The sequence below is a fragment of the Xenia sp. Carnegie-2017 genome, unplaced genomic scaffold, assembly GCF_021976095.1.
Source record: "Xenia sp. Carnegie-2017 unplaced genomic scaffold, XeniaSp_v1 HiC_scaffold_16, whole genome shotgun sequence".
Taxonomy (NCBI): Eukaryota; Metazoa; Cnidaria; class Anthozoa; order Malacalcyonacea; family Xeniidae; genus Xenia; species Xenia sp. Carnegie-2017.
In genome coordinates, this window is record NW_025813469.1 from 6,350,054 (window position 1) to 6,365,639 (window position 15,586).

Here is a 15,586-nt window from a genome sequence, read left to right on the forward strand (position 1 = left end):
CCAAATTTCAAGGTTTATCTGCATACATAGGAAGACATTTTACTCTATAAAAATGCTTTTCATACATCAATAGCCCTTTGGATTTTATGGCAAACTTTGGATTTTATGGTATGAGCCATAGATTAACACACCTTTACATCTCTACATGAGGTGTTCAGTTTGAAAGGGGACAATATGTGACATGGGACAACATTTCATGTATGTGAAATACTCAGGTTTAATACCATTCCAGTCAAATTGTCAAAATAAAAAGCTTCATGGATCAGAAGACTCAAAATCACAGGTTATAGTAGACAGCTTCTCATGCAATCAATGTTAGTTTTCTCAAATCTTAAACAATATGTAGTATAACTGTCCAATGATTGAATGATCAATGATCATAAACTGAAAAGCCCCAATATTTGCTTATGATAAAGTAAATAATAGTATGGCGCCTTATGGCTACAGATTTTTTGTCCATTGAAATATATTTGCAGGAATGTAGGATTTTGCTGCCATATAATTCGTTTTCAACTTTATTAACGTGGTTTTGAACGTCTCTGATTCTTTTTGCTTTTTTTGTCGAGTCCAGTTTATCTCTGACGAGAGTGCAGAATGTAAATTAAATAAATCTCAAAAATTTTTCACATTATAATGGAAAATGGAAATCTCCGTACAAGAATCTGTTATCTTATTGTAGTTTTCATTGGTTACATTATGTTTGTCTCTATCGAGCTTCCTTCCTTGCACATCACAAAGTGAAATTTAGGAAATTTACCTTAGAAATGGTACATCCATTGAAAACTAATTTATGTGATTAATGATTTAATTGCAAAACAAGTATTTCTATTTTAGGGTTATGATCACACGTGTAATGATCCTGCAATGTTATATCGTGTAGAAACAATGCCTGGTTTAGGCTGGTGAGAATTTTATTACTACAAATGATTTTGTTTACGCTATGACATCACGCAACAGTGACGTCATGCTACAATGACATCACACTACAAGCACATCACGCTGCAATGACATCACGCTACAATGACCTCACGCTGCAATGACATCACGCCACAATGACATCACGCAGCACTATAAATGTATAGATAGTATAAACTTCATTCTATCTATTATTTCTCTTTGCATTAACAGGTTGCTCAAACGACGACTTTATAAAGAAGAACTTGAGCCAAAATGGCCAACCCCTGATCTCTTTTGGGATTGGGATATGTGGATGAGGATGGACAGCAACAAAAAGGGACGTGAATGTATCATTCCGGATATCTCAAGAACCTACCATTTTGGCGCCAAAGGCCTGAATATGAATGTATTTTTTCAAGAATCCTATTTCAAAAAACATACGTTGAATACTGAACCTAACGTTAAGTTCAATGTTGGATTGTTGAAAAAAGAAAATTATGAGAAGGAGATTGAACGGCTTGTAGGGTATGTCTTGCAGGATTTTATAAAATATTGACAACAATATTTTTCTTTTCACAGGACAATGAAGGAGATTTCTACTTAGTGATTCAGTGATCTAATTATCATCATAGTGCGTATATTTATGTCATTTGATTGTTAGAGATGTCTATCTACTGTTTTTTACAGGTTGGCAGAGCCGTTGGATCACAGTAAAAATCCTTGCAAGAACGAGAAAGACTTTGTTCCAGAAACATCTGATAAAACATATATATTTTATATTGAAATGAAACATGCTAACGACTGGACAACATGGAATAATATAGCGAGATGTTTACGAATCTGGGACTTAGATGCTCGAGGATTTCATAAAAGCATGTGGAGATTATGGTTAAAGGGTAATCACGTGTTAATTGTTGGATCACCGGCTTCACCTTACGCCAAACATAAACCAATTAACGTAAAACCTATTTTCATTAATTATTTGAAAACGAACTTACCTCTCATTCTTTCCCTTTGTCCCATCCTATTAGGATTGCTAAAATGAATCACTTGCTACCATTTAGTTCTGTCAATAAAATTCTCTCGTTAAATTATTACATTACATTTTACAATGGCAAGTCATATTATTGCAATAAGCAGGGCTCCAATGTTCATAATAAGTATTGAGCACGACAAAAGCTTTTCTATAGCATGTGGGTGATTCCACGTGAATAAATTACAAGCTTTTGATATGCCTTCTAATTTATTTGTTGACGTAACAAGTTGAATAAAGGTGGTCAGGTGGGAGAAAATGATAACTCTCCTAGCTATGGTGCATTGAATTGCGGTTTTGGGTGAGATAATTTTTGTTCATACTAGATAAAATTTACCACAACACGACATGCTCTGTCTGCCGTCATAACCTTACAATCATTGATTTCGCAAACTCTTCATTGAGGAAACAAAAGAAATATTCTTTGTTTTCTCCCAACCTCTGGGGAAAAGGCTTTGCTTTCTTTTACTAACCAATGTCGTTAGTTAACTTATAACCAGGCTTAATTCCTTTTGTCTTTGCCCTGCATATATTTTCATGCAATCAATGAATTTAATCCCTTTTTATCAGGGTTTGAACAAAATTGACGAATGAATTAATAATTAATTCATGTGATATATGAAAGTTATCAGAAGAAAAAGTAGGGTCTTTCACTTCGATAACCCTATTTGACCGAGCTGTTCGTCTGGGAAAGGTGAAAGTCTGTTGAAAGTCGAAGACAGCCTTCAAGAAATGCGACTACTTGTTGGAAAGGACGAGCAACTGAAGACATGACACGGTTGAGATATTTTAGCCATGTTTGAAAGCGGCAGGTTAAATACAGAAAAATCGTCGATGACATAAAGATGTAAGTTTGAGATCGATGAATTAAAATGTATAACCCAATTGTGATGTGAATTCTCGTTACAGCATATTCAAAGCATCGTTATGAGTCCTATTTGTTCGAAGGAATGATCGATTTCTTTGGTTTCTTAGTATTTCTATGTTTCGATCTTGGAGCACAAAAATGCCGTCAAGTTTCAGTTACATATTGAAGTGAGAACACGAACGAAACTGCCAAAAGTTTCCCACTATTCTTGACATCAATTATTGGACCTCTTCAATACATGTCCAGAAAATATTTTCATTTTTGCATTCATCGTTATCATTCACATAAGTGTGATGATTTTGATTTTGCCTATTTCTAACAACTGGCCATTGTTAGAAATAGTAAGTTCAATCCTTTTGTGACAAAAGGATATAATATTTTATGTCTCCCGAGCAGGGCCGGATTAAGATGTGTGGAGGCTCTGAGCAGCAAAATACGTCCCCTTTCCTTACTCTAAACGCAATGTGCTGCTCATTTTTCAACAGTAAAATTTACTTTCAAATTTCGTAAAGCATTTGATAAAAGTATAAACTTCGAATATAGCGTGTAAAGCGGTTGCATACGACGAGTGAATGCTGCTACTTGAGATAAAGTAGTTATTGCGATTTTATTCTGGCAGTCTTTGATAAGCTCTTCCAAGTTTATTTCTGTTAGAATATTGTCCTCAATGCTCATCAGAGCAAAATGGCTGAGTTTACTGTGATTCGTTGTCATACGTGTCTGTTCTTCATCAGTTGAAATTGATCCAACAAATAAACTAAATGCTTTTCCTTCGTCTTTAAAGCAACTATGTTTATTATTCCTTTGAATAATGTGAAGGCCCTTGTTTGTGGAGGCTTCTAGACAGCTTCCTTTGGTTAATCCGTCCCTGCTCCTGAGAGGAACTACTGTAGCATCAAGTGATGTTATAGTAGGTAAGATAAAAGTGGGTAATTCACTTGAGAAACGTTCAAATGAATTACCTCAAATATATATTATAGAGTATACAAGATATTGCAACATGGGGGCAAAATGTTGCTGAATCTTCAAATGCGATGATGTTTTATAAACCTTCGTACCTTACCGTAATAATTAAACAACCTTTTCAATGAAATCGAGCAGAGAATATATTGCATGAGACATTCGTTAATTATCTTGTTTTTATCCAGGTATTTTTGAATTATATCGCATGTAATAAATCGTTTGACAATGTTACAGAACACTGCATGTGTTATAACATTGAGGGGTGTTACAGCACAATGCACGGTTCAAACGATAAGCTTTCCGCGAGTCTTATAATCTTCAAAGAGTTGTTCTCTTAACATACATGTTCAGTCATGTACAGTGTCGAGCGTACGGACAGTGAAAGAACGCGAACTCTGGCAGTGGTATGTGCTAAACAATTGTTTGTTTCCATTAAACAAATAACTCCTTCTTCAGTCTTTTTTTAGGTACTAGAGATGAAGATCAGGAAGAAGATAGAGGAGTACGTTATAATTTTTCCTGTCCTTATCTTAACTTGTTTCTAGATTTTTCGTTTAGATGAGGAGGAGGCTGATGAAAAGTAGAGGAGGATGCTGATGGAGAGACAAGAAGGATGCAGATGAAGAGACGAGGATGCAGATGAAGAGAAAAGGAGGATGCAGATGAAGAGACGAGGATGCAGATAATGAGAAAAGGAGGATGCAGATGAAGGGACGAGGAGGATGAAAATGAATGGACAAAGGAGGATCAAGAAGGATATAGAGAAGTATGTTACTTTTTTCCTGTCATAATCGTAACTTGATTTTTAGGTACTTCGTTTAGATGAGGAGGATGCTAATGCAGAAACGAGGAGGATGCAGATGAAGAGACGAAGATGCCAATGAGGAGAAGGATGCAGAGAAGGATAAATGAAGAGAGGATGCAGATGGAGGATGCAGATGAAGAGACGAAGGATGCAGATGGAGAGGATGCAGATGGAGAGAGAGGAGAGGAGAAGATGGAGAGAGAGATGAAGAGAGAAGATGAAGAGATTGAAAGATGAAGATGCGATGGAGAGGAGATGGATGAAGATGGTGGAAAGATGGAGAAGGATGGATGAAGAGACAAGAAGGATGCAGATGAAGAGACGAGGAAAGATGAAGGATGATGGATGGAAAGACGAGAAAGATGGAAAGAGAGAATGATGGATGGAAAGATGAAATGGAAAGGAGAATGGAAAGATGAAGAGGATGGATGGAAAGATGAGGTGGATGGAGGAGATGCAATGGGAAGGAGTGGATGGAGAAGGAAAGATGGAAAGACGAGAATGGAAAGGAGGTGGATGGAATGGAAGATGGATGGAAAGATGGATGGAGAAAGATGGAAGGAAGGATGGGATGGAATGGAGATGGAGGATGGATGGAAAGAAGAGAATGCAAATGGAGAGGAGATGGATGGAGAGAAGAGGGATGGAAGAAGAGAAAGATGAGAAGGATGGATGGAAAGAAGAGAAGGATGCAGATGGAAAACGAGAAGGATGCAGATGGGAAGAGAAGGATGGATGGAGACGAGAGGATGCAGATGGAAAGACGATGGAGGGAATGGACGATGAGAAGGAAATGGAGAGAGGATGGAGATGTGGAGAGATGCAGATGGAAAGACGAAAGAAGGAGATGAAGACGAGAAGGATGAGAGAGACAAATGGGAAGCGATGGATGGAAAGACGGATGAGATGAAGCGATGGAGAAGATGGAGAGAGGATGAGGATGAGGAGGAAAGAATGCAGATGGAAAGGAGAAGATCAATGGAAGAGAAAGGATGGATGGAGAATGGATGGAAGAGAAGGATGATGGAAGAGAAAGATGGATGGAAGGATGGAAAGGAAAGACGAGAATGGATGGAAAGACGAGAAGATGGAAAGACGAGAAGGATGGAAAGAAGAGAAGAGAGATGGAGATGGATGGATGGATGGAGACGAGAAGGATGCAGATGGAAGAGAAGGATGGGAGAGAAAGATGGCGAAGATGCAGATGGAAGAAGATGCAGATGGAGAATGCAGATGGAAAGACGAGGAGGATGCAGATAGAAAGACAAGGAAGATGCAGATGGAAAGACGAGAAGGATGCACATGAAGAGACGAGAAGGATGCACATAAAGAAACGAGAAGGATGCACATGAAGAGACGAGGAATTTAATCATTACTCAATTATATATTACAGAATTGTATATTCTGTAATATATAATTGAGGTAATTAAGTTAATTCATTTGATATTGCAACATGCGGGCAGAGTGTTGCAAAATCTTTTATAAACCTTAGTGCCTTACCGAAATAATTAAACAACCTTTTGGATGAAATCGAAAAGAGTTGAGCAGAGAATATATTGCATGAGACATTCGTTAATTATCTTGTTTTTATCTAGGTATTTTTGAATTATATCGCATGTAATAAATCGTTTGACAATGTTACAGAACACTGCATGTGTTATAACATTGAGGGGTGTTATAACACAATGCACGGTTCAAACGATAAGCTTTCCGCGAGTCTTATAATCTTCAAAGAGTTGTTCACTTAACATACATGTTCAATCATGTACAGTCATGGATATCAATGTTTTAGCATGATAAAACTATTACAATGCAAAAGCACGATCTCCATAATCACTTGCCATGATATTGTTGTTGCATTTTTATAGACATGTCGAGCGTACGGACAGTGAAAGAACGCGAACCCTGGCAGTGGTGGGTGCTTACAATTGTTTGTTTCCATCAAACAAATAACTTCTTCTTCAGTCTTTCTTTAGGTACAAGAGATGAAGATCAAGAAGAAGATAGAGGAGTACGTTATTATTTTTTCCTGTCCTAATCTTAACTTGTTTTTAGATTTTTCGTTTAGATGAGGAGGAGGCTGATGAAAAGAAGAGGATGCTGACGGAGAGACGAGAAAGATGCTGACGGAGCTACGAGGAGGATGCTGATGGTGCTACGAAGAGGATGCTGATGGTCCTGCGAGGAGGATGCTGATGGTCCTGCGAGGAGGATGCTGATGGTCCTGCGAGGAGGATGCTGATGGTCCTACGAAGAGGATGCTGATGGCGCTACGAGGAGGATGCTGATGGAGCTACGAGGAGGATGCTGATGGTGCTACGAGGAGGATGCTGATGGTACTACGAGGAGGATGCTGATGGTGCTACGAGGAGGATGCTGATGGCGTTACGAGGTGGATGCTGATGAAGCAACGAAGAGGATGCTGATGGAGCAACGAAGAGGATGCTGACGGAGAGACGAAGAGGATGCTGACGGAGAGACGGGAAGCATGCTGATGGAGAACAAGATGAAAAACAAGATGAGGTATAAAAATTTTTTTATTTGTTTCACTGACTTGTAGCTTAGTGACTTCAGTCTTTTTTCAGGTTTATGTGTTTGTTTTTAGTGTGTCGCTAATTTGTTCTTTGGCTATCTTTTAGATTTTTAAGAAATCTTGGATTTTGAGAGAGCATATATACTCTGTTGAATTCGGCGTATTCTTACTAAGTCAGAGAGTTCCCTCGCTCTCTGACTTAGAAAACGAATTTTGTGGTAAAGTATTTCAAAGTAGGCTCCTGCCACCTATTTTGGAATAATGTTGTACAAATTTCTATTAAGTAATGATTTTAGAATAATAATGTTGTTTGAAAAGCATTTATGCCGTGATGAATAAATAACATCCATCGGTAGTTTTGAAACGACTGTCAGCTTAAAATATGCATATGTATTTAAATTAAACATGGTCACCATGCCAGCAAGTGTCAGCGTTTGATAAATGTTTTTCGAAATACGCTTTTCAATGCAATATGGAAATTCGTCATCATAACGTGCACAAAATCGCTGTTTCGTAATAATATATACGCAATTTTAACAAATATTTAATGATGTTTGGGGCTGTTTTCATTCAACCGTAGCTATAGTGTGTTTTCGTTTGACGTCATATAAGCCATGTTGGGAGAGTACATGAGTGTCGAAGCTCAGCAAAGCATAAAATTAGCAGAAATTCTTTTCACTGTATGGAATTTTGCCCCAACATGGTAACTGATGAAAACAATTTAGAGGAAGAAATCATTAAGGTGTAAAATGATTTTTTCATCAGCTGGCAATCCATTTGGGACTTTTCACAGTATTTCTAATTCACGAAAATTTGCATAAAACGTACAAAATGACATACCTCGCAACAAGTATAAAACATGTGAAAATTGATCATCAAATTTACTGGCATTTCCCCAGTATAGTAGCGGCATCTTCTTTCATGTTTAGAGATTATTTTACACCTCAATGTTTTCTACTCTCATGTCCTTAGACCCAAAAAAAATTTACATCTGTAATGTAATGTATGATAAACTTAAGAATAAATTTAAGAGAAAGGAACTTCTCAAACGACTTCAAGTAATATGTAAGTTTTAGCAAGTAAAAATGTTCGTACAATAAAGTATAAAAAACAATCTCCAAACATTGTTTAAGATTTTTAGACATTAAGCTGGCTTGAAGACCACTGTTTTTTGCAAAAAATTCGGCAATTTCGAAGTGATGTATTTCTCCTCCGTACAGCTGGATTTCCACTTCCCGGTAAGGACGGTAACGGTAAACGGTAAACGGTACACATGAAGGAAATTTTCCGTGTATTAATTTCCTCTTGTTTTGGCGGACATTTTAAAACAGATGCGCATCATCATGGCTAAACTTAGAACAAAAACATTAATGATGCTGTTGCTATAGAAAAGAATGCAATTGCGAAAAAAATACAAAAAGAGAACGTCGGTTCGAAGAATATTTCAGGAAAGAAAGCAAAAAGGAGAGTTTCACCTTCTTGTAGAAGAGGTGAGACTTTTTGATAGGGAATACTACTTCAAATACTTCAGGTTGTCCGTATCCCAGTTCGAAGAACTTTTGCAGCTTGTTGCTCCTAAAATCGCCAAGTGCAGTGAAAAAAGAGAACCAATATCTCCGAGTGAGCGGCTCTCAGTTACTCTAAGATACTTGGTCACTGGAAACTCTCACGCTTCGCTGTCAAGCAATTTCCGTATACATCCTACAACTATCAGCCGTGTTATAAGAGAGACCACGGCAGCTATTTGGGATGTTCTTTCACCCATTTACGTTAAGTGTCCCGAAAGTGAAGTCGAATGGAAGAACATTGCGAAAGATTTTAATCGCAAATGGAATTTTCCACATTGCTTGGGGGCAATTGATGGCAAGCATATAGTCATGCAAGCTCCAGCAAGATCAGGGTCGAGTTTCTTTAATTATAAAAAAACTCACTCAATTGTTCTTTTAGCAGTGTGCGATGCACAATACCGGTTCACCCTCGTAGATATCGGAGACTCGGGCAGAAATAGTGATGGAGGCGTTTTTCTAGTAGTAATCTAGGATATGCAATAGAACATGATCTTTGCATCTACCCAGAAATGAGAAGATACCTGGATCAGAAAACAAATTTCCTTATGTTTTGTTGGGGACGAGGCATTCCGTTTGTCTGAGCAACTGATGAAACCCTACCCGCGCGAGGTACTCTCTTTGAAAGAGAGGATTTATAACTATCGTTTGTCTAGAGCTAGGAGGGTCATTGAAAACTCATTTGGCATAGCTGCTGCACGTTTCCGAATTTGGCGACGCCCCATTATTGGTAAAGTTGACTTGGTCGTTTGTACAACAAAAGCAGTTGTGGCATTGCATAATTACTTGATGCATGGCAAATCTTTTGAGGCAAGTAGGTACTGTCCTACCGAAAACAGCTATGGATTTAAAAAAGGAGCCTGGCGCAACGAAGTAGAAGCATTTCATAGCACGGCTGGGTTGGCTGACATTCAACAACTTGGTTCTAATAATTACAGTAAAATAGCCAAGAGAATACGAGAAAATTTTTGTGATTATTTCATGTCTGAGGCAGGGCATGTACCATGGCAATTGAAGCATGTCACAGCAACACATGAATAATACAAGTTATCTTTAACTGGGTTTGACAATTGTTGGAGCATTCATTAATGAAACATGTACATATGAGTAAAGTAGAACATATATAATGTGCAGAAAGTTTGTAATTTCTTAAGTTTTAAGTATGCTAGTTTTCTAATAAACTTGTATAAAAATACCCACATATAACCAGAATTTTAATGCTCTAATCGTGATAAGGCCTTCAGAAAAAGCAACTGTAATTATAAATGACAAAACAACAAGCATCAGTTGAAAACCAATTTACCTTCAACAAAACACACTAGAATTAAATAAAACAAGAACTTAAACATCAAAATGGTATTTATAGTTCCAGTTAATGCAGTTATATAGCATGCAGTTAATCATTCATCACCAATGTCAAAGCTCATTAATACCTCTAAAAGTTTGATTCTAGCTCTCTTGTTCTTCTTAGATGAGAGTTGTTTTAAAGGTGCCACCAGACTTTTACACAAAAGTAAATCAGAATCATTTGTGTCTTCACCAGATTTATTAATGTCTTTGACTATTGCTGCAGTAAGAGCTGCATTCAAAGGGTCATCATCTTCTTTTCTTTTCAACTTTTCGCTGAGGCTGCTATGATTTCTGAGGATGGTTTGGGCTTGGGTGATGGATTTCTCATTCCACGTGCAGCAATTGCTATTTCATTGGAACTGCCTGAGGATACTTGAGTTAAATCAAATGGTGACGATGATCGACTATCTGATAGTCTGGGTACATTCACATTGCTTGTTGATTTTCTATTAGAAACACTATCTCTAAGGAAACTCAATTCAACAAAGAAGGCACATGTGGGTAACTTTTTTGCTTCTGCTCCAGATCGTGATTCCAATTCTCTCTTTTCAGACACTTTCGAAATTTTCTCTTAACCTTTTGAACTCATTTTCTGCTTCAATTGCTGAAAACATATGGGTAAAATAACTAATTGTTGTCAAAAGCATACCAAGTCACAAATTTAAAAGAAAGCACAACACAACATGTGGTGTGCAATACTCGCAATATTTTTATACACATCTGGTTTAATAGCAAAAATAAAAGCATCTGCAAATGAGTTTATGAACAAAATATCAATATCATCTGAAGTTTTGCTATGGACTTTACATAACTAGGACAAAACTAACAATATGGTTTTTTAGATGTAATGCTAGGTATGCAAACACACAGGTATAAACACATGAAATGGCATGTAACAAAGTAAAACATGAGAGATTTTTCATTTCTGGTTACCACAATAAACATGATAAGCTTCCTGCTTGTCATTTGTCAAAGGATGCTTTGTCATTGATGCATATTTAGAGACTGTACCTTGCACATGGAGTTGCTCTGAAATTTTTAACCATGCTTGTTTCTTCATAACACTGTTCTTGAACCCTTTGGACTTCAAATCCCATAGGCAAGGATAATTCCTCACTTCATCAATCAAATTACTACTGAAGTGATTCTGACTTTGTAAAGAGTACTCGCTCTCTTCGTTATGTCCAAAATTGTCTATCGTATTATCACTGGTTTGGCTAAGCAGTTGCTGCTCCTTGGAAACATCTTCAGTCGCCGTCGTCTTCTGCATTATATCTTGATCCAATATATACGTGGATTCTTCAGATCCAGTAAATATTTGGCTACCATAATAATTGACATGCGGATTGCTTCTCTGAAAACTTAATAATTTTGTGAGCATCAATTCAGTATTATACGCCATCTTGCTACTACCCAGGAGTCAATTTTTGTGGTATAATTTAATTGGCTAAAAGTGAAACGGTATGAATTCCGCGGAAAAAAGTTGACTTGACTTCAACTTTTAAAATTGGAAAGCAGTACGGTGTGCATACCGTTTTGCGGTGCTACATTTTCTACTGCGCATGCCTGTACCGTTTGGCGTTTACCGTTTTCCGTCCTTACCGGGAAGTGGAAATCCAGCTTACCTTCAATGGCGGCGCTCATGCAGGCTTCAAAGATGGCGTCCAAGTTAGCCTTCCAGTTGTTGTAGAGTTCACTGGGTTTAAATATGGTCGAGATAGATAGTTCACTATACCACGACGAAAAATTGCATGTAATTTACAAACTCTTGGCGTCACGTTCATTTGCTATAATAAAATTTACAATAAATATTTTTTTATTATTGATTGAACTATGGACGAATAAGAAAATTCATATCTAGAAATGACATGAATGAAAGGCAAAAGTAAATAAAAAATGTGACTATTTTTGACCAATGACATTAGGATGTTGATAGTGGTTACAATGGATGATAGTGGATAATTATAGACCTGCTTTCAAAATGGCGTATGCTGAACAATTTTATTTTCAGTCAACTTGGAGCACACTTAATCATTTTATGGCAAGAATAGGTAAATGTTGGCTGAACTGTATAAAATAAGGCGTTCAAGGATGCAATTCGGAAGCGTAAAAAAAGACTTGAGGCATATGCAAGAGAACTATCTTCACGTAGCAGACTGACATTTGTCGTGAATTCACTGAACTGCTCTGGAAGCTAACAGTTATTGGTTGTTATTCTGGCTATGTGAAACCAATCTATCTGCATGAGTTATATCATGATTTTAAACAGCAAATCGATGCGTTGCGTATGAGTTGTATCGACCAGCTTACTACACAGTCAACACTTCACCAATTTGGAATTTGAAACATTTTGGTGATAAGAATTTTATACGGACGTATCCCTGCGATAAAAAGACTCACAAGAAAAACTGTTTTGTTCAGAGTAAGGTAAAAATATTTTACTCTCTGATTGCCTAAATATTCTTTGAGTATTTAAAACTGGCTCATATAAGACCATACATGTATGTAGTTAATGGGATCTACATTTTAGCTAGCGTGTGCAATATTTTTATAAGTAAAACGATGCACGGTAGTGAGGTAACTTAGTGATTAAATGTACTTGAAAGCCGAGGGAGATTTTGTAGTAAAAGTCACAAGACTTGTAGCACCGAGGGACTTTAGCTAACCTGCCAGGGCTTTCAAGTGCATTTGATTGCCAAAATGTTTTAGTCAGTGCTTCACACACTGTTTATAAATTTGGATCTGCAGCTATTATTACCTAAGTGAAGACCTATTGATTGTCATGCTTTATTTTATCTCCATGTTTTTTTTATATTTTCACCATCATAAGTTGAACATTTGAGTTACCTTGCATGAGTCGTTTTTACTTAAAATATGTTCTTTAACAATTTTGGTTCATCATTGTTTTTGTTTTCTTGTAATTGATTTTATTTAGTATTTGTTAATATTGCAACTAAAATATTAACTCGTTTCAGTCTCCGCTTGCTGAAATCAAGATGGCTTCTAACCTTAAACATTTCAAACATTACAACTCAATGGTTGAAACCAATGAACTATTTAATCAAGTTACATTTGTTTCATCGTGTGCATTTCCTCTTTATGGATATCAAAGATATAGACAGTTATTCAAGAATGAAATAAAATATAGAATGTTTTCATTTGTTGATTTGACATACAGATTGGTTTGTTTACCTCCCAAAATAGGGAGGAAATTTGTTCACAGCGAACATAAATGCAGTCTTTACAATGTTTTTTAGCTGTCTTGTCATAAATATCGAAAATGTTTAATGATTGATAAGATTTTTAATTGTTTAACTAAATGAGTTTGTTTTATGCTTCATTAGAAACTGATGGAAGCTTTGAATAATTTTGGTCAAAACGGCAGATAAATCCTGGGGATGGGGATGAAGCTTTCTATGTTTACAGATGTATACCATTGTGAATTTATAATTTCATTGCTACCACAATTTATAGATTAATATAAAATTTTTGATGCTATGAGATGGTCTCATCAATGTGCAACAATTGAACTGGATTTCCAACTTCCTGAGAGATTCAACCTCACGCTAGGTAAGTTTTGCCAGTAAGCTTTTCGTTGAATAACCTCACCTCTTGATACTTAATTTATTTAACCAACAGTGACATGATTATTTGTTTCTATAGAAACCTATTGTTATATATTTATATGCTTATATATACTATATACTTATATGCAGCCTGCTACATTGCTGAACACTGAAAGTCCCACCTGCATTCAAACTCAAAACAAACCCACCCATATAGGTATATAGTTACATTTAATATTGCAATGTTAACAAATAATTGCAATATAATAGTTAATAGTCCATGCATGTATCCCTGTGCATCCATCCCCCCCATGTAAATATCATTGATAATGGATCACAAACTTATGTAAGCCTGTGTATTATAGTCAGAGGATTACAGCACAGTTTAAGTTTCCATGAAATTGTAGATCTTTACAAATTGTAACAATTTAGTAATTTATCAATATTCTATTACTCTATTGACAGTGGTGAAGGAGATATAAAATTACATCCTGTTATTATTCATCGAGCTATTGTAGGTTCAGTTGAAATAATGATTGCTATTCTTGTTGAAAGCTTTGGTGGAAAATGGTGAGTGTTTTCTTGGCTCATGCCAGAGCTTAAAGCAAATGAAATGTCCTTAAAATGTTAAATTAAAATGATACAAAGTTTCTTAATTGTTTGGAAATTTTTATCATTTTACTCTACTTTACTTTATTTCAAAATTTTGACGCACTGCATTTTCTGTTATTTTCTAGGATTTTATGGCTTTCTCCCCATCAAGTTGTAGTAATTCCTGTCAGTAGTAAATATGATGATTATGCCGAACCGGTAAATTTAATTTGGTAAGCCTTAGATCGAACTTGCACAGGCTAATGCAAACTCAGCTATGGACAAATTGTTGCTATTTTATGAATTGGATTTTTTTTGTCCTTTTTTTTTTTATTGACATTTTGGTCATGTTTAGATTCAAAAGAAGCTCCATGCAGCTGGTTATCGTGTTGATACAGACTTGGATCACGGATCGACACTAAATAAGAAAGTTCGCAATGCACAACTTTCACAGTACAACTTCATTCTTGGTATGAATAAGTCTTTTTAAATTATTTTTTATTTACTGTACAAATAAATAGAAATTAAAATGGTTTGGAACCACTGTTGGTGTTCAGAGTTTACTGACGTTTCCACAACATTAGTCAGGTTCGCCGTATTTGTTCTCTAGACGTCATGACAGAGAGGAAAATATGTGGATGTTTTAGTTTGTGTGGTATACTTATTAATTGTTCGCTTGTAAGCCGTTTATAAGGTGCTGATATTTGTATTCTGTTCAATGATTTTGTTTTGAGTTTGTTAACCTACTTTCTAACGTAAGTCGTTGTCTATAGTCAGTGCTGTTTGTAATGTTGTGCATTGTGATGCTCACTTGTCAGTACTCGTTGTTCTTGGTAGTCAGTTGATGTGCGAGTTGTAAAATGTAAGGTATTATCGTTTGCTGTTGTTGGATTGTTTGTTGTTTGTGTTTTTGTTTGTTTGTTTTGTGTTCATTGTCTTTTTAAGTGTTGTCTATTTTAAAAAGCAAAATAGATGTTCATTTTATTACTAAATGCGATTGGTTAAATGGTTTTATGTTGTTTTTTAAACAGTTGTTGGTGAAAAGAGACGGTCTCAGACACGGTCAACGTCAGAACACGTGACAACAAAGTACTCGGTGAAAAATCGGTCATGGCCGTGATCGAACGCTTGCGAGATTTAGTCAGCTCACGAAGTCTGACAAGCGAAGATTTTTGAAGTAAAACAACATTTTTATGGTAAAGATAAAATGAATTTACTCACAAAAATAAATTTGAATGTAAATCCCATGATGCGTCGCAATTATAGAAAAATAGGTACGCGTACATGCCACTGGTCACTGGCAAACTGGCGGCATTGGTCACTAATACTTTATCAGTGGTGGTAATATTGATTTTATCGTGGTGGTAAATTCTTCCATTGGTAATTTATGGCGATAACCATCAGCAACTTTTCAA

The 15,586-nt window shown here is 36.3% G+C and overlaps 3 protein-coding genes and 4 long non-coding RNA genes across 7 annotated transcripts; 6 read left to right on the forward strand and 1 right to left on the reverse strand.

The window, feature by feature from the left end:
- Positions 1–755: 755 nt before the first annotated feature.
- Positions 756–1,994, forward strand: LOC124437682 (protein O-linked-mannose beta-1,2-N-acetylglucosaminyltransferase 1-like). The gene is made up of 4 exons (XM_046987658.1): positions 756–767; positions 835–902; positions 1,129–1,422; positions 1,585–1,994. Exons 1-4 carry the CDS (start codon positions 765–767, stop codon positions 1,940–1,942), a joined length of 723 nt encoding a protein of 240 aa, XP_046843614.1. The 5' UTR covers positions 756–764; the 3' UTR covers positions 1,943–1,994.
- Positions 1,995–2,375: 381 nt separating this feature from the next.
- On the forward strand, positions 2,376–3,056 carry LOC124437716. The gene is made up of 2 exons (XR_006945822.1): positions 2,376–2,777; positions 2,840–3,056. It is a non-coding gene; the product is annotated as an uncharacterized LOC124437716 (long non-coding RNA).
- Positions 3,057–4,095: 1,039 nt separating this feature from the next.
- On the forward strand, positions 4,096–4,356 carry LOC124437699. Its single transcript, XR_006945806.1, has 2 exons — positions 4,096–4,263; positions 4,307–4,356. It is a non-coding gene; the product is annotated as an uncharacterized LOC124437699 (long non-coding RNA).
- A 1,611-nt stretch (positions 4,357–5,967) lies between these two features.
- Positions 5,968–6,656, forward strand: LOC124437701. The gene is made up of 2 exons (XR_006945808.1): positions 5,968–6,480; positions 6,543–6,656. It is a non-coding gene; the product is annotated as an uncharacterized LOC124437701 (long non-coding RNA).
- Positions 6,657–8,493: 1,837 nt separating this feature from the next.
- LOC124435922 (protein ANTAGONIST OF LIKE HETEROCHROMATIN PROTEIN 1-like) lies at positions 8,494–9,138 on the forward strand. Its single transcript, XM_046985853.1, has one exon. It carries the CDS (start codon positions 8,494–8,496, stop codon positions 9,136–9,138), a length of 645 nt encoding a protein of 214 aa, XP_046841809.1.
- A 1,424-nt stretch (positions 9,139–10,562) lies between these two features.
- LOC124435923 lies at positions 10,563–11,352 on the reverse strand. The gene is made up of 2 exons (XM_046985854.1): positions 11,026–11,352; positions 10,563–10,618 (listed from the first exon to the last, which is right to left on the reverse strand). The coding sequence occupies exons 1-2, from the start codon at positions 11,282–11,284 to the stop codon at positions 10,563–10,565; spliced, it is 315 nt and encodes a 104-aa protein (XP_046841810.1). The 5' UTR covers positions 11,285–11,352.
- A 2,151-nt stretch (positions 11,353–13,503) lies between these two features.
- On the forward strand, positions 13,504–15,585 carry LOC124437703. Its single transcript, XR_006945810.1, has 5 exons — positions 13,504–13,584; positions 14,318–14,404; positions 14,527–14,641; positions 15,203–15,367; positions 15,438–15,585. It is a non-coding gene; the product is annotated as an uncharacterized LOC124437703 (long non-coding RNA).
- Position 15,586: the final 1 nt, after the last annotated feature.